Source organism: Pogoniulus pusillus, chromosome Z, assembly GCF_015220805.1.
Source record: "Pogoniulus pusillus isolate bPogPus1 chromosome Z, bPogPus1.pri, whole genome shotgun sequence".
In the NCBI taxonomy this organism is placed as follows: Eukaryota; Metazoa; Chordata; class Aves; order Piciformes; family Lybiidae; genus Pogoniulus; species Pogoniulus pusillus.
In genome coordinates this window covers 70,237,407-70,261,105 of record NC_087309.1, presented here as the reverse complement: position 1 = coordinate 70,261,105, position 23,699 = coordinate 70,237,407, and the positions used below count along the sequence as shown (strand labels likewise).

At 40.6% G+C, this 23,699-nt stretch overlaps 1 protein-coding gene across 2 annotated transcripts in view; it reads left to right on the top strand.

Annotated features, from left to right (window-relative positions):
• Positions 1-23,699, top strand: part of PRUNE2 (prune homolog 2 with BCH domain) — a 191,897-nt gene that overhangs the window by 119,572 nt on the left and 48,626 nt on the right. The window contains exons 8-9 of one of the 2 annotated variants that reach the window (XM_064140915.1): positions 263-6,752; positions 7,176-7,998. In XM_064140915.1, the coding sequence (XP_063996985.1) occupies positions 263-6,752; positions 7,176-7,998 (7,313 nt within the window). Of the gene's footprint in view, positions 1-262; positions 6,753-7,175; positions 7,999-18,644; positions 18,835-23,699 lie in introns of those variants that run through there. The other variant, XM_064140916.1, reaches the window with a different exon arrangement.

The window sequence follows — 23,699 nt, the reverse complement described above, 5'->3', positions numbered from 1 at the left end:
TTGTTTACTAATTAAAATTTTAATTGAAACTCAAATAGTATAATTTCAAGTAAATATTCTAACAAAATATATACTATATAATGTATTATATAGTATTAACATGTTATCTGTTTGAGGGCCATAAGTAGGTTGCTACAGTAAAATGTCCAGGAAATAGATTAGCAGAAATAGATAGGTGTGGCTGTGTTACACAGTGACATGGTCAGGATGTGCTCTTATGCCCATGATTGCATGGCTTTTGAAATATCCTGTTTTTCAACAGATCTGCTGTGAATTAGAAGAATGCCAGAATCCTTCGTTGGAGCTGGATCCCGTAGAATGTGAATGCGACCAAATTCTCATTTATCATCAAGAAAATTCTTTGGTGACCTGTGATCAAATTTTTCTTCTAGTTAAGGAAGTTGTAAATAGAAGACAACCAGAAACGGTGTCAAACAGCAGAACTTCTTCTACTGAAGCTGTTGCTGGCAGTGCTCCACTTTCACAAGGTTCTTCTGGTATCATGGAGTTATATGGTTCTGATGTAGAGCCACAGCTGAGTTCTGCCAATTTAACAGAAAATGCTCAAGATATAAATGGATCTATGCAAGCTCATGTTGATGTCAATATAGACCTTGTGAGTCCCGACAGTGGACTGGCTACCATTAGGAGTAGCCGGTCTTCCAAGGAGAGTTCTGTTTTCCTTAGTGATGATAGCCCTGTTGCAGAAGGTGCTGCTTCCCATCACAGTCTGTTGCCTGGCTTTGATTCCTGTAGTCCTATTCCTGAAGGAGCAATAGCCAAAGAAGAAAAACCTGAATCTAGAGATAATAATGATAACTTTGATCTTTTCAATTTCGATCTAACACCCATGGTCGCAGCTCCATCGGAATCATCGTCTCATTCTGTTGATTGTTCCCCAGCAGACGACTACTTCCTCAGTAGTGATTCGTTAGAAGGACAGCTCACTGTGCAGAAAGAACTTGTTGAGACAGACCTGCTAGAAAACAGTACAGTGAATTATTCGACTGACTTACTTAGGACAACAAATGAAGAAGATAATTTAGCAGAATCTGATGAGAATCCAGAACACTGTGAGAAAATTCCAAGTTTGATTGATGTAGGTGAAGGTGATTCTTCTTCACCAGAGTTGTTGAAATCTGCTGATTCAAGAATTCCACCAACTCCTATGAACAGCCTTGTAGAAACATCACCATTAGACAATGGGCAGCCTTTATTTTTCCCACAAGATGTCATTAAAAAAATTAATGAAATAGATGACACAAGCTATTCTCAGACTCATGTTAGATATGGGAGTTGGTGGGATGGATTTGACTTAGAGTCCAGAAATGCTGATACATGGAGTTCAAGTGAGCAGGAATCTGTATTTCAGAGCCCTGTCTTATGGCAAGATTGTAAAGAAAGTCCTTTGCTTAGAAAACATATTGATAGAAGAGCCTCAGATTCTGTGTTCCTCCAAAAGCAGCCAAAGCAAACAGAACACATGAGAGCAGGTCTGTGGGATAATCAGTTTAAGCAAGATAATCAGAATCGTGAAAATCAAGAGAGAAGTGGTGAACATTTGTGTTTGCAAACTACTCCTTTAGAGGAGACAAAGCAAGAATCAGAGAACTTTACTGACCCTTGGCAGGTTAGTCAGCTGACACCTCTGACATCAGATGCATGGTGTAGTGGTGACAGGAAAGGTAATCAGTTAGCTGGAGACCCTTACGAAGTTTGGGCTAAGTTTGATGCAGAAGATAGATCCCCAGAAAATATGTGGAACATACACAAAGTGGGTAGAGAAAAAAATTCTATGAATGTTCCTGAGGAATGGGCCACATCAAGTAATAGTTTAGAAGAACCTTTACAAATTGCAGTCAGTGCAGACAGCGAGACTGAAAATCCACCTATCCAGGTATCTCCAGAAGCCTGGAATAAAGAAAGATATTATTCAATAGAAGAATATGGAAACTCTGATAATACAGATTCTGTTTTCAACAATATGCAAAATAATTCCAAGCTGGGAACAGAGGAAAAAAATGTATTGAGTGACTCTAAACAGAGACAAAACCAAATTGGAACTATACAAACCTGGGATTTGTATGATGAAAACATGAGGAAAGACATTACAGAAGTAGTGGTGCCATGGGAAGATACCTTCTTGTATAAAAGCTCAGATCTTAGTTCATCAAACATAGTGGAAGATTTGGTTATTTCTCCACCAGACACCAATTATTCGACATCTGATTCATATATATCACCTACATTTTTGGGAGATGAAAGAGAAAATGAGGACAAAGATTTTGATGAAGAAACAGTTATTGATGAGTCGATAACCTCAAATTTGTCTGAGCCAAAACTACTTGAGAAAGCAGATAAGAAACCATTGTCTCCTAGAGACATGAGTTTTTCAAGCACCAGAAACACAGGTATCTGGCATCCTCCCTTAAACAAAGTCACTGAGTTACAGAGAAATTCTGAAATGAATGCACTACCTGCCTCTGCTACACCTTTCCACGATTCAGAACACGAAGATAATTACTGTTTTTCCACGGAGATACATAGCAGTGAAAAGAATTTTTCTGCACCCAAAACCAGAAGAATACCTCTGGTATACAATCAAACAGTGAATGACTTATCACCATTACAGAACGATTTCGATACTAGACATACTGCAGCTGAAATTGTAGAAACAGTGAGCAGCGTTCCTGTAGAAGACACAGACACATCTACACCAACTTCAGACACTGGGAATGATTTGGATCTGAAAATACTTGACTTAGAGAGTCAAATACTTGGTAAGAAGGCAGCACAAAATGCTGCTGATGTTGATGAAAAGCTGGATAACCAGAATTCAGTGCAGCAGCTGAATTCACAGAGTGTACAGCGTGAGAAGAGTTGTGAAGAGGGCTGGGACAATACCGTTGTCATCACTCAGGAAGGGAAAGAGGAATATAACAGAAAACATGAGATACATGGACAGGAAATGATTAGTGGCATTTGTAACAAACCAGTGCAGGAGGACTCTGAATCTTCCTGTAATGCAGATTTGGAAGAAAGCAAGTCAACAACTGAAGTTCTTGGCTCCCCAGAAGAAAACATAAACAGTCTTAGCCTGGAAGCATTAATCACAGAGAATGAATCATTTTCCAGTCAGAGTAATACAGTTAGTGAGGAAGGAAGGAAAGACTTGTCACAGAATAGTGCAGAATCTTCTTCGAGCGCTTCTGAGGAAGGCAGGAATTACAAATCTTTTGATGACTCCAGACCACAAAATTACAATTACAGTGAGACATCACAGCTGCTTTCTGAGAAAGCTGAAAAGGAGATTACAGTGACAGAGGATGCAACAAGTCCTGATATGGAAAGTTCTGATAGAGATACTGATAATCCTGAAAATAATTCTTCTGAAATGTGTGTAAGTTCAGGTGTCTGGAACAGCTGTGGAAAGAGTGGTCATCACTTACCAGTATCAGTTGCTTTGATGAATGAAGAACAAGAACTGACAGAAGTCAAAGAAGGACTACATGAAGTGAGTCCTCATTATCCAGACATTTGTAATTCTGAGGTAGTATCTTTCAAAAACAGCTCAGAAGTGATTAGGACCCATAAAAACTCATTCATAGGTGAGTCTAAGGAGAGTCCTTCTTTTGGATATGTCTGTGTTCCTAACATTGCAGATATGTCAGTGGTGGCAAACTCATTTTCACTTGAAATAGGTTCTGAGAGAGATGAAAACTCTGAAAAATTAGATCTTGCTAATAATCTTCGTGGAGAGCCAAGTCTAATGTCTAATGACAGTTTTCCCCAGACTGCTTGGAATTCTCAGCCATGTGAAGATTTGCTGTCTCCTGGAACAAGTCCTGAGGGAAGTGAAGTTCTTGAAATGGCAAATACCACAAGTAGCCTTTCAAAAGATATACAGATCAAAAGTTATTTGGAAGAAGATAATGTGTGGAGTCATTCAATAAATGACTATGCACACTCAAGTGGAACAAGTCCTGATCTGAGTGATGCATCTGTGAATGTGTGGGGAGACCTTCCAGTTGCCAGTCATCACAAAAGAAGTAGGGATATATGTGATATTAAAAATGATAAAAATCTTGAGGATGCTTGTAAGAGAAATGAATTTGGGAATGGACGCAAAGAAGGATTTGAAACAAGTGCTGAGCACAGTGAAATTCCTAGAACTTTAGATTTTTGGAATGCCCATGTAGATGATGATTCTGTATCTTCTTTATCAAGTCCTGACATAAATGAAGATTCAGAGAATTCAGAGGCATGTTCAGAAGTGGTTCATGAAGATTCCATAAATGAAAACAAACAGCACAAAATGTCTGAAATTGGAGAGGATTATGCTCAATCCAATGCATCAAGTCCCGAAGCAAACACAGAAAACTTACTGGTAAAAACTAAGCTGGAAGGATCTGTCCAGGTCGGCATTCTCAGTGAAAGCCCTGAAACAACTGTAGCTGGGAAAGTACTGCAAGGGGACCTGACTGTAATGGAGCACAATGAGACTTCTGAATGTTTAGGTTACTGGAAAACATTTCAGGAAAAAGATCAGGTGAGTATTCTCAGTGAAAAAACAGCTAGCAGAGAACAATTATCTCAAATGAATGAAGATAGTACACTGACTTTTGCTGTTGGTGATAAAAAAGAGGATTCTTCTAAAGCTGTAGATATGTGGAGCATGTCCTCGGAAACTGATTTAAGAACAGATCCAAAATCCACAGTAGGAACATTTGCTTTTCCAACTGACAGTTCAGAATGGTGGAATTCACAGCCTTGTGAGGAAAAGCAATTGAAAGATCAGTGTTCTGTTTCAAGTCACTCTGCAACAAACCAATTAGCCAGCAATAAGGAGGACTTCTGGAGATCACCTTCACAAGGTGAAGAAGTAACAGAGCCATGTTTCAGTAATGGAAGTAATGATGGAAATCAGCCTCTTCCCTTGTGCTGTGATGAGAGTGAAAATGGAAGGCTAGTATATTCTGTGAATATTCCTGATGATCTTAGATACCAAGGCACTGTACAGTTCAAACAGTTTGATCCTTTCATCCTGGATGAAGAAGGAAAGGTCTTGAAAGAGCAGTTGTTTCCTACAGATCATGAAAATCAGCTGACTCAGCTGAGTAGTTTTTCAGATGAAGAGCAAGGTATGCTAAATCCATCGGTTCAAGAAATCACTGCACTGGATCTGCCTAAAGAAAATGAAGGAAATGTAACTCTCATCTCTCAAGAGCAGCAGTGGGATACCTGTGAAGGTGTAGAAGTGCGAAACTCCCTGCCAGATGCTTTCACTGTAGAAGACTTATCTTTTGAAATGACAGAGAAGTCAAGTCCAGGGTGGAGTATATTAGTTCCCTCAACTGCACATATCCCAGATATCTTACAGGATAACACACAGGAAAATAGTCATCATTTATCAGTGGAACCTGACCTATGGACTAATGCTGAGCAGACTGTCACTTTGAAATCAGATGGTGAAAATCCTGATATATTAAGTCACTATGACCAAGACAATAGTTCAGATGTATCATTCAATCCTGATGTGTGCCAGGAGTATGAGGATAAGCATGCTTCTACCCCATATTCTCAGATTGGGATGGATCCTGAAGACAAAAGTAGTCAGCCAATTCACATGTGGTCAAACAAGAGTAAAGAGGCAGATTTTGATTCAGAATGTCAGCTAGCAATGCAGAAGGTAGAGACACAGTGTGAAAGCAGTAGCCCCCAGGACTATGAGCAGGGAAAGACTGATGAATCCTATCAGCTTATCTCTTCGAATACTCAGGAGGCTCTTGAGTCTGCAATTTCAGAAGAGCATGGTCTAGAAAATAAACTTATTACTGACCCAACTGAAATCACCAGTGAATTTTTAAAAGTAATGTCTGTAGATGTGAAAGACATGTTTCACAAAAATCATACTCCTACAAGTCAGCATGCAACACCAACTGATATAGCTCAAATAGCAATCTCACAAATGCAGCTGGTTCCTGTGGATTTTACTTTACCTCACAGGGCAGAACAGTGCCTCAGAGAAATCAGTGCCTTGGCTGAAGTTGAAAAATATTCTGATACTGACCATACAGCAGTCACTGGTGATAAGCTAGACAAGTCAGAAGAATGTGTAGATGAATCTGAGACAGAGGTAGAACATGACATAAAGAACACATCAGTTATTAGTGCCTCAGCAAGTACATGTGGTAGGCTGAACGTGCTAGCAGCAGAAGGGAAATCAGAGGATGAACAGGTAGTCTCTTCCAAATCCTTTCTGCCTGGTGCTAATGAATGCAACGAATCTGATTCAGATAGACAACTGGCTGATGACAGAGAAAAAGAACCTGAAGATGTAATTGAAAATTGTGTCACTGTGTTTAAGAAAGTGCCTTGTGACCAGACACCGGTGGTGTGTGCTCCACCATCCTATGTATCTTTTGATGCTGAACCCTCTGGCAGCAGAGTACGTGTAAAGGATGAGCAGATGCTACATCAGCCATTCTGTGACAGTGTTCGTTTGGAAAAGGCTTCACCATTGCCAACTCCTGTGGAACATGCAGAAGGCATCGTAATGACCGAAGAGAGCAGTATTCAAGACCAGGTGTCCAAAATGCCCACGGAGTGCCTCCAGGAAACTGACACCTCGGAACCGTCAGTCTCCACATCTGCAGTAGCTCTAGGAGCTTCTGAGATTGTGATAGGAGAATCTGAGGCAGAAACGTATCATCTCGACTCACCGGCAGGTGGAGATAAAAGATCACCTGATGGTAAGAAAACCTGCTTTACCGAGACGGTTCGTAGGACAAAGAAAGAAGGGAACTTAATTTCTGGAATGTTATTGCTGCATGATGAGGCTGTGAATGAAGTTTGAAGTTTGCATGTCTCACATATGTATAAAACCGTGCTTGAGAAAGGCCTTCTAGGGAGTTTAAAGCTTTTAAGCATTATTTCTGTTGTTTGTGCAGGACCTATCATAAGGGACATTGAATTGGTTGTCCTTTGGGAATGATTGCAGTGTTAATGTGTAATCTTTAACAATAATGATGATGCTATTATAAAATTCCAGTAAACATTAACAGAGTGAAGCAAACTGAGAAGAGCTTTTTTTCACTATGCAGATTTAATGACATTATGGTGACTGAAATAGTAATTAAAAAACTGAAGGGAGTTTCTGTTTGCCTGTTTTTTAGAAGCTGGTGTGTGCACCCCACTTCATTGGGAGAATATGCTGAGAAAGTCCTCTGAGAGCCCTGAACTGAAAACTACAGAGGCTGAGGAAGACTGGAGGATGCAGGTACGCCAATGTCTGACTTCAGTGGAGATGGATTACATCCTTGTTACTGGGGAAGAAAATACACCTTCAGCAAAGGGTACTCTTGAAAGAAACAAAACTGATTTTGCCTTTCTAGAAGCTAATGTAGCTGAACAGATAGAATCTTGTAAAGCCTTTTCACCGGGCTCCTCGGATACTTTTCAGCCAATCTCCATTACAAATGAAAGGGAAGGTCACACCATTTGTGGGACTGAATGGGATTCTGTTCACTTAGCAGAGAAAAGTTCTGTTGTGCCTCAAAATCTGGATGATGAAGGGTCACAGGAAAGCTGTGGGCAAGATGAAGGCTGGATTATGTTGAGCCAAAATGAAGTTAGTGACGTGTTGCCTGAAGAAGTTTCTGCTGAATCAAAAATGTTAGAATCAGAGTCCGGACGTTCTGGCACAGAACCAAAAGCTGTTTCAGCACAGGAATTGATGCATGACACTCGGGCAAAATTTCAGCTAGAAACTGCCTTTCAGAAATCTTCTGAATATGAAAGCTGTTCTCCTCCAGACAGCCTGACTGTTGTGGATGAAAGTTCAGGCATCGAGGGAACGCGTGTGTTGAAGGCAGTGCATTGTGATGCATGGGAAGAAAGTTCTCAGCAGGGACTTGGAAACAATGTAGCAACAGAACAAGAAATGAAGGAGGAGAAGGTGCTTCTCAACAATGAAGAAGAGATGAGTCAAAAATCACGGTAAGGAATAAACCTGTTTCCTTTCAAGTGTCTTCCATTCATTTGTTTTCAATGTTAGTAAAGTATGTGACTTCATGATGGCAAGACTTCCAAGTCTCAAGCGCTAATAATACTTAAATTATTTAAGTATCATTATATTCTTCCCTTTCTGAAAACAGAATCTGGGTTCTTGGTTGCTTTATATGAACCAAATTAGCATTGTTTTACTGCACAGGAAGTATGTAAGGCCTGGAAGGAATAATAAGGAATAATTCCTTCTATGAGGTCTCATAGGCTTTTAACCTATTTTTAAACATGAAACAGATATGGTCATGGAGTGGAGGCCAAAGCAAGGCTAATGCAATTGTTAGTCCATGTACAATACTAGTGATGAGATTATGAAGAGATCAAATTTAAATGCTGTCTTTGCTTAATATGAAACTGCCGGGACAGAAGATAGGTGAGTGAGAAAAACATGCTGCTTGTGGAGGACAGGGAAAAATTATGATCTCTGTGGCTGTTGACAAGCTGCAGTCAGGTCAGAGCATCATTTCTGTTTGTTCAGACTGAACTGGCAGTTGAGGCAGTTTGAGTATATTTGTACCTATCTTTGGGTGGATGTTACAACCTCTGTGCTTGCAGCATTACTACTGCCTACCGAGTGCCAGCTATGTCAGCTGATGGAGAAGTGACCTTCTTGCCTCCATTTACCGTGGCATTTTGAAGAGGGTGCTTCCATTACTCACTCCTTTTACAACGAGGAGATTGTAACCGCCACAGTGGACATCTAGGATAGCCCAGAGATGCAAGTGTGGGCTTTTCTCCAGGGCACCTGCAGCTGACATGTGGCAGTTTACAAAGAGAAACCTGGCAGTATGTTTATAGAATGAAATCCTTGTGAGCAGTAAAATAACCTTCCTGGTACAAATAAAACCAGAGAGTGCAACTCCTTTGTACTTGTTACTCCTTTTGAGCCACGCTTGCTCAGAAGAGTGTATATAGTATGAAACCTGTAGAAACATACTGTGCGTGTGGAATGCAAGACAACTTTTTACTTTTTTCCCCAAGTTTCCTATTAGTTCATTTTTTATTACATGTCACATTCATAACCTCTGTTATCAGGTTTTAATTAGTCTACAGTTTATTTTAGGCCTTTTGAAATTTTCACTAGTGGGTTTTTTTTTCCCCACTCAGAGGTGGTGTGCCTCTGTGTGATAGCATAACCCTGGTGATAACTGCATGTACTTCTGTGATAGGAAAGCACAGCTTTTTGCTGCCTCCCTCCCCATGCTAAACAGTTCAGGAATTAATATTTCAATATCTGTGATATATCTTGTGTAAAATACCTCCCCTTTAAATAGATCCACACTTCTTTCAAAAAGAGTATTATTACCATGTGTTCGGATCCTGTTATAGCTGAGCTGCTTTTAATGTGCAGTTAGTGCTGCCTTCAGTCTCAGAAACTCTGAAATGTAATGGTGATATTCACGGGCTTAAACCTGCACAGGCTTTAGGTTTTCATGAAAGGCAAGATTTTGAGTAGTTGCAGAGCACACTTTGCCCTCACGTAACATCCTTGGCTGAAGTTGCTTCAATCTAACAGGACAGTTCTGAGTAGAATATGAGATGAGGGAGACTTATTTTGGTAGGGCAGTGACAGCTTTCATTGATACAGGTTAACATTCACTGCCATTAAGAGAGGGGCAAATCTTAAGAAGGGTTAGCCAAAGATGAGCATTCTACAGTTCTGTATGGTATGAAATAAAATGAAACGCTGAGTGCTTGACCTTGAAACTATCAAAAGTAGAACTGTTTGGGACATTCCTGTTGTACCAAATCTCACCCAAGAATAGAAATTTTGAAATTTTGTACAGAACAGAAATCTAGAAGAAAGCAAGCAAGCAAAACCCCCAAGCAGCTGTCTTGTGTACCTGTACTATGTGGAAGAGTGGCTTGGGATTTGTGGCTCTAAGAAAACTAGGTGTCCTTTGACTTAGCGGCAGTTTGCTTGTTAGGACTAGTCCCTGCCCTGAAAGTCATCTGGCTCCATTATATCTGCAGGGTTTCACTGTGAGTTCATCAAAACGAACTAATTCCAAGCAATGTGATTGGCTTTGGACAAACCAGTAATTTCTAGTGAAAATCTGAAAATGCTTACTGCCTCTGGTCACAATAAATGGTGAATGGGGTGGTAAAAAGAAAGGGTTGTTCAGAGGTGCTGGCTGGTTGCAGGATTGCAAATCTGACCCAAAGAAATCAGCTATCAGCTTCTCTGCCTCCCATAAAGAATTTTAAATTAAAAGCAGCCAGATGCTGACCCTGCTTAAGTCATGCTGATTAATTACATCCAGGCAATATGCTAGGGTTCGACTTGCCATGCCTACATGCCTATGATTTTCTTTGAGAGGAAAAGAAAACTGGTCTAGGGATCTGATATTAAGTTACTTTTGTAAATCCACAAAATGGAGTCGTGATAACTTCGAAGGACTAAGATTCTTTTCTAGATGTCTCAAGAAAAGAATATGAATTTTGAACTTGCACTGGTACTAGAAAAGCTATTCCTGTGGCCATGGATTTATAGGGGAGTTTAACGTTATTACTATGACTTGTTAAATTGAGAACTCAGCAGTTCTTCAGGAATTTCTGTAAGTCCACAGTGCAAAAACTTTTGTCTTACAAACAGCAGCAGTTCACACTGGTATTCATTATTCTTAGAACTTAGTATGTTTTCTCAGGCTGATTTCCATATTAAAGTCCAAATCTGGACCATGTTCATGTTATGAGTGCTTTCAGTGAAAACTGAAATGCATGATGTTTTGTGGTGCGTCTGGCAAGGAAAGGGTACAGTAGTTCTTGGTATAGAGTATGTATAAGGTCATTATAGCTTCTCCTATAGACTTTGATGTAATCTGACTCTTAAATTGTTTAATGCTTGCTTACTACCAAATGCCATTTCAGTGAACAGCAGTGCCCATTTCTGACCTTAACACTAGTGGTACTGAAGCCCAGAAAAATAAAGCAAGTAAGTTATTCAGCATCCACACTAAAGATTATTATCAGGAGCGTAGACCTAGTAAAATCTACTTCCCCTTGGGTTTATGTTTTGTTGTTTGACTTTTTTGTTGACAAGGTGTGAAATCTACTGATAGTTTTTTCCACTCTTAATGTTATTTAAAATATTTTACTTATACAAGAACTTCATGTTTAATGAGATTGCTGTTGATCATGCAATTTCCCCTTCAGTTTCTTCTGTGCTTGGTAGGCAATGTTCAATAAACTTGTAATAAGCTTATGTCTTTGGTCATTTAGACAATGATTTCAAACTTTTTAGAGAACACCAGAAGTACATGGAGATGCCCACAGCATGATCAAGGACATCTCAATTGCTTTGGAAGCAAAGAAAAGGCACAAAAAATACTATGGTAGTGTGATACAATGATGTGATGGTCTGGATGTTACCTGCCCCTCCCCCAACTTTGGAAAATCACCCAGAGTAGACTCAGGTGCTCTGGAAATTGAATGAAGCTTTATATTTACAGCTTAGCACAGTATACAAGCAGATATTTACAGTATATACAGTTATATACAGAGATATACAAGTTAAAAGGTAACACACAAAGACTGCACCCCTCCCAGAAACCTGAGTCTCCAGGAGGGGCTCTCAACCACCCTTCCACCTTCTTCCCATCCCTCTACCTTACCCAAGACGTTGCCTTACGCCTAAAGTAGCTTGGGGGGTTAGCCAGGAGGGCTAGGAAGCAGATGGATTAGTCACACAGACAGCAGGTTAGGTTAGGGAGAGAGGTGCAGCCCACAGAAGCACAGAGAGTGACTCTGTTATCTATATTTATGTTCTTATACATCTCAGCAAGCCTATGAGTGAAGTAGACATCACCATTGTTTCCTTTTCACCACCTGTAATCTAATTCTTCTCACTAAAACATTCTAGCTAGGTTCAAACTAGCACGGGTAGAAAGGATGAAACGCATAACAGGAATAAATATTTCTAGATTATATGTCAATTTCATTAAACCTCTTACATAAATAGATGAAGAAACAGCATCTGATATGGTAGAATTGTGTAATGAGACATGCTTTCCAATGAATTTTGTTGTCAGTTTTAAAAACATAAGTTCCTCAAAACATGCCTCAGTGAGCAGTTAAGTCTGAAATTAACTACCCGTTTTTGGCCAGCAAAGTTTAAAACAATATGATACAACAGGACTGCCAGTGGGAGATTGTACAGAAATGCTGGTGTCATCACATAAGAGAAGGTTTTTCTTCTAGTCTTATTGCATTAGAGTCTCTGGATGGCCTAATGGTGCTAGTCACCAGGCTCCAAGTGAGAAAGGTCTTTGAAGTAGTCTTTGGTAGAGCTGAACCAAAGATGAAGTAACTGGTAAATGAAGGCAGGCTGAGCAAACTGGGGTTGTTCAGTGTGGAGAAGGTTGGAGGGAGACCCTATAGTAGCCTACCAGTACCTAAAGTGGACCTACGGGAAAGATAGAGGACTTTTTACAAGGGCATGTAGTGATAGAACAGGAAACAATTTAAATTCAAAGAGGGTAGATTTATGTTAGGTGTAAGGAAGACGTTCTTCACTGTGAGGATGGTAAGGCACTGGAAAAGGTTGTCCATTAAAGTTGTGCCCCATCCCTTGAAGTGTTCAAGGCCAAGTTGTATGGTGCTTTGAGCATCCTGGTCTAGTGGAAGATGTCTCTGACTATGCCAGGATGATTGGACCTAGGTAATCTTTAAAGTGCCCTCAAACCCAAACCATACTGTGATCTCTGAAGAAGTCCTCATTTATACTCAGACAGATGACGGGGATATCTTAACCAATGGATAATAGAATTTGGCAGACCAACATTTATGGAGGCATTTTCTTAATAACTACTTTCTGAGCTTCTTTCCAAACCTACAATTTCTTCACATATCTGTTTTTAGAAAAACAAAACAAATCATGAAGTTCCTGGTTGCATACTGTGTTGAGTAGATTCCTTTAGTAGTGGAATAAGGGTCACTAAAGGATGCAGGCTGCATTTTCTTATCCAGAAGGTGTCTGTCACTTTATCTGAAAAAATAGACTCTTTTGTAGAAGAAAGATTTAATTTTTTGAAACAGAAAGCATAAATAAAAATGAGGTGAAAAAGAGGATTAAAATCTTGATGTTTGCCGGTCACTGTCCTCTTTGTCCCAGTGTCAAGTACAACAAACCCCTAGGCTATTCCACTGGGTTTTAAGAATATCTGTGACTCCTGCTCAGTTTGTCTACGTTAACCAAAAGAAGCAGTAGGAAAAGAAGTTTGAGTAGTAAAACACTGAAGAAAAAACATAACAAACCTATCTCAGTAATATATGAGCACCACAAGTATTAAACTCTAAAGGTTACTTTGACCTCATTAAAAGGTACAAAAAGGTTCAGTAGCACATTACCTAATATCAGTCTATCCAGAAAGAAAGTAACATTTTGTCCAGCTTTCTGTATGTGAGCAGCTGAGAGTGACTGCATTTGAAAATGGAGAATTCATGGAGCACTGTGCAATTGCTGGACAGACAAACAGATTTCACTGCTGCTGCTACTGATGTGACTGGAGGTATGCCAGCAGTAAAATTTATGAAGACTGGAGGTAATTTTTCCTCCTGACAGAAACTGTACTCTGTCTTACAGAGCTGTATAAAGCTTGGTGCCGATCCAGTAGTCGGAGGGGGCAGGGGAAGAACACCGCAGATAACTGTGCTCGTTTTTACCTACCGGCATACTCCTCAGGGTGTGTTAGTGGTTGTGTATACCAGACCATTCTTGCTCTTACCTTCGCTGCAGTGAAGGAAGGATTATCCTTTTCCTTAGTAGGAAGAGATAGAAAAACCTGAGGGAAATACTATGAAATGATGTATTGGCTTGGGGAATAAGAAATAATGAGAGCAGTAGAAAAAAGACACTGATGTTTGAAAGGTTTGGTAGTGGCAGAAATGAGCAGAAGAAAATTTCCTTTGAATGACTGCTAAAGTTTACTTAACCCACTAGACTAAAGCTTCTGTGAAAGAAAGCTTCATTTATCTGAGAGCATGTTCTCAAAGAAGCAAGACTCAGTCTTTTCTGGTCACCTGTATTTCCACTTTTTGTAAAAGATAGTTCACCCACTGCCTCTGTCCAAAATGTATCTCTGTGACCCTTACTGTATTGCTGGCTATTAAAATCACCTAGTACTGTAAGCAATCCACTATTTTTTTTACTAAAAAAGCCTGTTTTCATCACTTTGCCTGTGTTTGGCAGTGAATAACGATGTTTCAATATAAAGAAAGAAAAATCAATGACTGTTTCTAATAAGAGTCCTGAGACTACTCTGCTATCTCTGTGATTTAGCCATATGCACATCAGATCATAGAATCATAGAATCAGTCAGGGTTGGAAGGGACCACAGGGGTCATATAGTTCTGACCCCCCTGCCATGGGCAGGCACATTTTACTCTTGATCAGGCTGGACAGAGCCTCATCCAGCCTGGTCTTGAACACCTCCAGGGATGGGGACTCAACCACCTCTCTGGGCAACCTGTTCCAAGCTCTCACCACTCTCATGGTGAAGAACTTCCTCCTCACGTCCAGTCTGAACCTACCTACTTCCTGCTCTGCTCCTGCTGCCTAAAAAGTCCCTCACCAGCATTTTTTGTAGGCCCCCTTCACATACTGGAAGACCACAATAAGGTCACTTTGGAGCCTCATCTTCTCCAGACTGAACAGCCCCAACTCTTTCAGTCTGTCCTCATAGGAGAGGCTCACCAGCCCTCTGAGCATCCTCGTGGCCCTTCTCTGGACACACTCTAGCATGTCCACATCCCTCTTGTAATAAGGGCTCCAGATCTGGATGCAGTACTCTAGGTGGTGTCTCACCAGAGCAGAGTAGAGGGGAAGAATCGTCTCTCTTGCCTGTTGGGCACACTGCCCCTGATGCAGCCCAGGATCTGGTTGGCCCTCCAGGCTGCAAGTGCACACTGCTGGCTCATGTTGAGCTTCTTGTCCACCAGTCCCTCTCCTCAGGGCTGCTCTCCAGCCAGTCACTGCCCAGCCTGGATTTGTGTTTGAGATTGCCCTGACCTAGATGCAGCACCCTGCACTTGGTCTTGTTGAACCTCATGAGATTGGCTTGTGCCCACCTCTCCAGCCTGTCCAGGTCCCTCTAGATGCCATCCCTTCCCCCCAACGCATCTGCTGCACCACACATCTTGGTGTTGTCAGCAAACTTGCTGAGAGTGCACTCAATGTCACTGTCCATGTCACTGACAAAGATGTTGAACAAGACTGGTCCCAGGACTGATCCCTGAGGGACTCTGCTTGTCACTGGCCTCCACTTGGACATGGACCCATTCACAGCCACTCCTTGGGTGTGTCCATCAAGCCAGTTCTTTATCCATCTAGTGGTCCACCCATCAAACCCATGTGTCACCAGCTTGGAGACCAGGATGTGGTGCAGGACAGTGTCAGAGGTCTTGCTCAGGTCCAGGTAAATTACATCAGTTGCTCATATCTCTCGGAGCCATTAATGAGTTAAGTTAAAATATCAATGTCCTTAACTGAAATACTGACAGAATGGAACCAAGCAAAATTCTCATTGACTCCAGTGGACCAAAGATTTCACCCAGTAGTTTCTCAGCATTTCCATTCTGTCCCCCCAAAGCTAGGGTAAGGCAATGAATTGGGGAGCCCAGGTTTGCTTCTTAGAATCATAGAATCAACCAGGTTGGAAGGGACCTCCAAGATCATCCAGTCCAACCTATCCCCCAGCCCTTTCCAGTCAACCAGACCATGGCACCGAGTGCCTCATCCAGTCTTTTCTTGAACACCTCAGGGACAGTGCCTCCACCACCTCCCTGGGGAGCCCATTCCAATAACAAATCACTCTCTCTGGCAAGAGCTTCCTCCTAACATCCAGTCTATACTTCCCCCGGCACAACTTGAGACTGTGTCCCCTTGTTCTGTTGCTGGTTGCCTGGGAGAAGAGACCACCCCCTACCTGGCTACAACCTCCCTTCAGGTAGTTGTAGACAGCAATGAGTTCAGCCCTGAGCCTCCTCTTCTCCAGGCTAAACAGCCCCAGCTCCCTCAACCTCTCCTCATAGGGTTTGTGTTCCAGGCCTTTCACCAGTTTTGTTGCCCTTCTCTGGATGCGTTCTTGCTTTAATGAGCAAATTAACCTTTACTTCCCTTTGGATGCCTCTGTTTCCTTTTTTTCCCCTCGCATTTCACAGAGGCTGTCATCTTTCACTCCTGTAAAGATTGTTTATTAATTGGCCATCTTTGCTAGAAAACAATTCTGGGCACTCTGGGAATTGGGCATGAAGCTTCAGCGGTGCTTCCAACTCCTGCTGAACTACAAGATTACAGACTTGAAATCAGAATTGAACTCAGGTTTTTTGCTTTGGCAGGACAAAGTGTGACAACTGGCTAAACAGAAGGAGCATTCTGTAAAGGTTCAAAATGAGCATATAAGGAAATGAGCAATAACTTAGAAAGTTGGCTGCCAGAAAGTCCATGTAGATGAAAGTTCATGCCTTGTAATAGGAGTAAAAAAGCAAGTTGAAGCTAAACAAAGTATTTAGACTGGCATGAGCAAGAACTCTTTAAGATTGTTGGCACAATGTCCATCTGAGTTCAGGATGGGAAACTATATAATTAATGTGTTTTTTCATATAATTATATTACAAACTGTTACAATCATTATAAACAGTTTCTTTCTCTCTACTTAGCCTATGAAGTCATTACAGCTGTCTTTTTTGCTATCAATTTTGGGGTGATACAGTATTTCCCATCACCATCTGGAGATTGAAAATTAATTAAAACTAAAAATTCAGTTTTCCATTGCAAAGCCAGCTGTTAAAGAGTAGCAGCAGCCAATATGGTGATAATCCCCTTTGGGTTTGTTTTTTGGGTTTTTGGGTTTTGTTGGGTTTATTTGGGGGGTGTGTGTGTGTAAAAACAGCATTAATGCTTAGAGGCTAAATATCTAAGTACTATATAAAAACATCTTAACAAGATGAGAGCAACACTTCAGTGACAGGAAAACAATTTTAGTAGGAAAAAAAACCTTACTTACAATTATTGAGGTCCTGAAACTTCACTTGAATTGGGAGACTGGTCTGGCAAAGCAACATTCTTAAAGCCAGAAGACCTGAACTACGTTAGAATGGTTTGACAGTCATATGAAAAACTCCCCTACTATTCAAAACCTCATGGTTTTCTGAATTAATTCACAGTATAATTTACTCTAATCAATGTGATCAATGATACGAGATTTCAGCCTAAAGCACTAATGAGCTTTGAAACTTAACCTTGTTGGTGCAGACTTGACCTTGACGGTAAGCCCCAGCAACCCTTACTGGGTCCCAGCAGTGTGTCCGAAAATCTCAAAGATCTTTTGTGTTATTCTGAGCATGGAGGACCAAAGCCTTAAGTTCTGCCATGTCACTAATTTTATAGCTTCGTCATAATAATGCTATTAATGACTGCTGTTGTGCATCAATATTTTATAACTCTTATTTCCTGGATACAGGTTATGAGTGTCTGAACTTTAGATTGCAAATGAATTAAACATTGTCCAACCAGTTCAAAAAGTGCTGCAAAATATTCCCATTGCTGGAAATCTTAGGTAGAACTAGCTGACAGAGGCATTGAAGATGATATGTCTACAGCAGTATCCTCCTTAGAAATGTATTTTCATTTCAGTGATGATTTTTTTACTAGCTTGGTGTTGGTCTGTTGTTTAGAATGGCAGCTGGGGACAAATTTCTCAGGAGATCAGCAGCAGGTTGTTAGAACTTTCCCTGTATGATTGCTAATAGCACGAAGAACAAAGTGGGAGCCACTCATTTTTTATTTGCACTGGGCTATATATGTGTGCATGGAGCTGTACTTACATGAAAATAGGTTTAAGCTTTTATTTGTTTTTACTGCTTATGTCCCAGCAACTTGCTATGAAAGTTTTCAGCTTAACTCCCCTTCAAGAAGGATTTATGTGCTGTGAAGGGAGAAACTAGCTGAATGTTGGACCATTCTAGGGGCTGTTGCCTTGCTGTTATATCCCCACAGGATTGCAAGGCAGTAGAACTGAAAGCTGTTTTGCAACGGGAAAGAACCCTGGAATTTCTAGGGATTCAGACTTTTACAAAAGGAGAGTGTGGGACTGCACTTCCTCCATCCCTCAGAAACAGTCAGGAGCACAGGCCATGAGCATTGCTTGTTTGTGCTTGTCCAATTTGTGTTTCCAGAATTCATCCTGCCTTCTGAACTGGTGCTTATTTGGGACTTTACTTTTAATTTACTTATGCATTCCCATAGCTGGACTGCAAACTGAACAAGTTATGTAAAACACGTTTGAATATTCATGTGCTCTTTAACCATCGATGCAGACAGAAATGAGAGATGAGATGGGTTGAATCCATAAGAACTTCTGTCGTGCAGCCTCTCATCACAGGCTTTCCTCAGGCTGTGAAATGAAACAGCAGGGAGCTTTTCACTACTGCCAGCTGACTCGCTGTGTCAAAGTTTAGTGATGCTCTGGTGTGAAAGATTTGCAGAGAATGTTAAAAAAACCCAAAAAACTCCAATTTTCACAGCCGAAGCAGAGGTCCATGTTCATTCAAGCACTGCTTTAGCTAAAGCCCAGAAGCTGCTGGTTCTGCAGTCAGCTATCTGAAGGCAGGTGATCATCCCTTTTTAGCAGTACCACTAGCCACGTGACAAGAAAATGGTGGAGGATCTGTATTCCTAGTAAACTGCTACAGAAAAGGGGATGCCGAAGTGCAGCAGTAAAGCATCTTCATTATTTTCCCAGTAGAGAGGCCTCTTCAAGTCTTCGGAAGGTAAGCGTCTCTTTGCTCTGAGGGGCTGATATGCGGAAGATTTTCTGATTAACGGCTCTATTGTTGCAGTTACTTTAGCCAGAAAAAGGGGAAATGTTTGTCAGCATGATGTAAAGCACCCAGGACCTCATTACTGAAACCCAGGCAGCTGTATTTTAATTCTGTTGCAGCTCTTTATGAGGGAAGCTTAGATCAGGTCGGTGGGATTTCTTTCGTGTGAGCAAAGGCACGGTATCTGTGATTAGGAAACAAAACTTCATTGCACAATCACCGTGCATGTTAGGTGATTTTCATCTTGTTTGCCTAGCTGAGGATATAGAGAGGATGAAAAAGGAATGAATGCCCCAGCATTGTCAGCAGATAATTTGCTTTTAAGACTGCTTAATTAAACTGGTATAGTGGTAATTTGTGATAGGTCTCATTGTAGGCTATTTGGCAATAGTATTGTTTTCAGGATTTTTGCTATCAGCTGAAGTGTATGGTTTTTAAATTTTCTGCAATGTCCTCTTAAAACATTGCAATGAAGAAAATATGTGATTTCTGAAGGATAACTGATCAAGAGTACAAGAGACATAATAGTCTCAGTGGTAAGATTGTGCAGGCAGTATGTTTGTTTAAATTTAAATACAGGAGGCTGATTCAGCTGCATTCAGATGTTTGTGTTCATGCCTGTGATGAAGGAATGAAAATTTTCTTCAGTTTTAAGTCTGGTAAGCAAGCAAATGATAGTGATGTACAGGAGGCATTGAAAGTATGTAGAATGTCTAAATAATAGCTACTTTGTGCAATGCTTAAAGGAGATGTATAGCCAGCTTGGTAGGTGTGTTTAGCCAGAATCGTTCTAAGTAGTGGGCAGGCAGAGATACCATTTGTGGGCACTTACCTTTATTATCTGTAATAATAAATAATAATAATAAGGGGAAATTTAGGCTCGAGGTGAGGAGAAAGTTCTTCACTGAGAGAGTGACTGGATGCTGGAATGGGCTGCCTGGGGAGGTGGTGGAGTCGCCATCCCTGGAGCTGTTCAAGGCAAGATTGGACGTGGCACTTGGTGCCATGGTCTAGCCTTGAGCTCTGTGGTAAAGGGTTGGACTTGATGATCTGTGAGGTCTCTTCCAACCTTGATGATACTGTGATACTGTGATACTGTGATTTCTCTTGGGAAATCACAGTATCACTTGGGAAACAAGTAGGAGTTGTTCTGGGAAAGAGAGGATGCACATAATTCTAGCAGCGCTGTAGGGGGGCATTAAGGCAATTGTGGGTGCTGGCGGAGGGAACAACACACCAATCCTCCCCTGCCAAAACATCTTTTTTCCAGGACTTCTGTTTTCCTCCTAGTAGTGTGACCTACACTCTGCACTACTATCTCTTGTGGGGTCGGGGTGTACTGCAGTCTAAAATAGCCTTTTTATACCTCACCGTGATGAGCTGGGTTGTTATTTGCCCCTGCTTAGATCTGGGCAGCATTCTGGAAAATGTGCATAGTTAGAGACAAGTTTAGTTTTCGCTTAAGTTTCCTACTTTTAAAACTTAGATCCTGTGACAAGCAGTCTGTCACGGTTTTGTGGCATGTGCATAGTATTCCGCAGTAAAGGAACAGCATTGTTGTTTAACATCTTCTAATAAGTCTATAGGCAAAACCAGAAGGAAAAAAAAACAAACTAAAACAATCTCTAACCCACAGTCTTTGTTCAGATGAGAAATACATCTCTCAAACTGACCCAGAAGCAATATACATTTTTCTCTGTACCTGTGAATATTGATAGTACTGTTTTTATCACTAGCATACTCACGACTTCAGACACTTCCTATCAGACAGTTATCCAGAACAATATGGCGCTACTGCAACAACAAATGAGACTGAGGCATAGAGGAGGGTATGAGTGAAGTCCAACTGATTGCTTAATTTATCTGTTTGTTTCTCCCTTGGACACTGAAGGAAATGGTTTAGCTGTTAGAGGAGTTTATGAATTAACTCATTCAGATATCACTAGTTAGTACTTAGAATGTTCCCACTTTTCTCTATAGCCCTTGCAGCTGTGAAAAACAGTAGATCAGACATATCTATTTCAAATTACCAGATGAAAGCTTACCTACAAGATCAAATTCCCTTTCCTTAACAGAAAATATTGGCAGCACATTCTAAAGAGCACTCTGATGGACAGCAAGCAATCCAGCACTTTTGCCTGCTTTCCTAAAGCAGTAGAACCTATAGCTAATCTTACTGCTGTATTTCCCAAGCCTCAATATGTGAGGGGAAGGAGGAACCCCATTTTCTTGCTTTATTCCTCAGCATTACTTTTTTAGTCTGGCACTTCCTGTCACTCTGGGTCTTTCACAGCATTTTTGCTGTTTCTGACATTATTCTGTCTCCCATATTTCTGCTCCTGAAGGTAATTGGTGGCTTTCTGTGAATCCTATCTCCCTTTGTACAAGCCTTTTTAGACCTGCCTACTTTTGGGTCTGAACACCTACCATTCTAAACATACTGCCTGCAGACTACCTGGTTTGATGTCAGCTTTACTATTTCTGTAGCCCTTACACACCTTGATCAGGTCTTGATCTGGCCTTTCCTGTAGTTTTCCCAAATCGCAGATCACTCAGTATGAATGGGAACTTTTCAGTTACCAATTCCTGCCCATCGGGGTATTTCCATTTTAATCTACTGGTTAAAATCCCCTCTTCACATTCTGTGTTGCCATTTACATTGACTATTACCTTAAAGCCTTTTTAGAGCCTTCTCTTTAGCTCAATCATAGCCAAGATAGGGAAAATGTAGCTGCTGTAGTAGGTAAGATACGAATCCAGATTACAGTACTATCGTAAGTTGTGAGATCATAGCTATATTAACATGGAAAAGATGCAAAGATGTAAATTTTGGCAGTACAGTGACACAGAAGTGAGAAGAAAAGAGAAATACATTCACAAGATTTAAGGTATTGAGTGAATAGAAGCTGTTTGAGAAGGATAAATCATAAATAGGACTGGAGGAAAAAAAAGCCATGAGGAGGAAAAGATACAAAGCACACAGAATTTAAAAAAAAAAAAGTTGTCCTGTATCTTTTCCTTCCTGGCAGCATATTATAAATTGCGCATGGGCCACAGTCAGCACATTATAAACTGTGCATTGGCTGTACTTGAAATCAAAGGACTGCTAGAAAATTCATAATGCTTTAATGAACAGATCAGTGAAAGTGCAGTGAATACAGCATACATCTTGATGTTAAGTTTTTATGATTAGCAACTCTGAAAATCATCCCTAACCTCATTTTAACATGCCAGCAAGACAGAATTCACTTGTTTTAAGATGCTTTGTTAAAACATTTGATTCCAGCTAGTGCACCATGACAGTAAGTATCAAAATCACTGCATATGTCAGCATTCATACACACAGGGAAACAAATCCATTAAGCTATGCAAAAAGTTGATAGAACTATAGAAGAGTCAAACAGAAAACAGGAAACAGCCAGTGAAGTTCAGAAATTAGCTCAGTTGGAGAACTAGTCGTTATTACTAATGGTTAAGAGCAGTCAGTCATTTTAGTATGTCTTCATTTGCAAGCAGACATGCCTGATTTTAGGTTTCTGATCCTGCAATGGCTGCACCATTAATTTATCTCACAGCCTTAGCATGCTTTCTGAAAGTGCAGATGGCTGTGCTGGGTGTAAGGTGCATGCTGCCCTTTCAAGTGCTGTCTCTGTGCCAATTGCATCATTTTGAGCTGCAGGTGTTCTGATGAATGGTCTTGACAACACAGTATGGCAGGAAAGTGGTTACCATGAACCTTAGATATCGGAAGGAAAACAGATTTCAAAGTAAGGTAATCCAAAGCTGAGTTTTCTTCAAGAACAATTAATTGCTTAGTGAAAGCAGAAGGTGGAAATCAGGCCATAGATCTGTGATTAATCCTAACACTTTAATTTTTTTTAGAAATATAATTTTCAGAGAAAATATATTTCTGGATTATACTTAAGGATCTTTTACAGTAGGTTGATTTCACTCCTTCTTTCTCTGCTGGCATTACTTTGTTACAGTGCATTTGTAGTGTTTCTTCAACAGCAGTGGTGGGGTTAACTGATGACACGGACATTATATGTGGAATATTAACATTTATTAATAGCAGAGAGATTACATAAATTTAAACAAGCTAATACTACACTGAATCTACATAGCTCAATGCCAGACCTTGTGAATTTCCTTTGCTGATGGAGGAGTACCCATCACATAAGCTCTCCAACTTTGTGTTGTTAATTCCTGTGATTTTCTGCTGGCTCAGTGAAGATTAAGCAATGCTGAGCCAGACATGTAATAAAGGAAAGCTCTTGCTCTGAAGGCAAGATCATGTGGTGATACATAAATACAACACCAAAGTAGAGCAGTAGATATCAAGTGGCATGTTACTTCTACCTCGGAACTTGTTAGTCTTCACCTGCTATTGTTGATGAAATACTGGGTGAAGAGAATATTATTTAAATGTCAGTATTAGGAAATGCATAGCAAGTTCTACAGTACGCTGTAGGAGGCATGGTTGGTGACAACACTGTTTCACAAATGCAGTCAGATAACATTGCCCTGAAGATTTGTCTTATTTCCATGTCCATTCTAAGAAGTTACTGTGTGGTGTGGGGTAGGTCACTAGGAGTCACGAGCTGCTTAAATGATACATTCTTCTCCTCTCACCCCACTCTGATGTGTTCTTTTTCTGGATGCCAAAGTCAATCCACTGGAGACTGGCTATAGTAGTCTTTTTCAGTGGCATATAGTCATAAGGATAAGTAGTGACATGTGTAAGAATATAGTGTTATAAAACAGTATATTCAGAAGAAAACCCCAAAGATTATTAGGCATCACATATCAGGAAC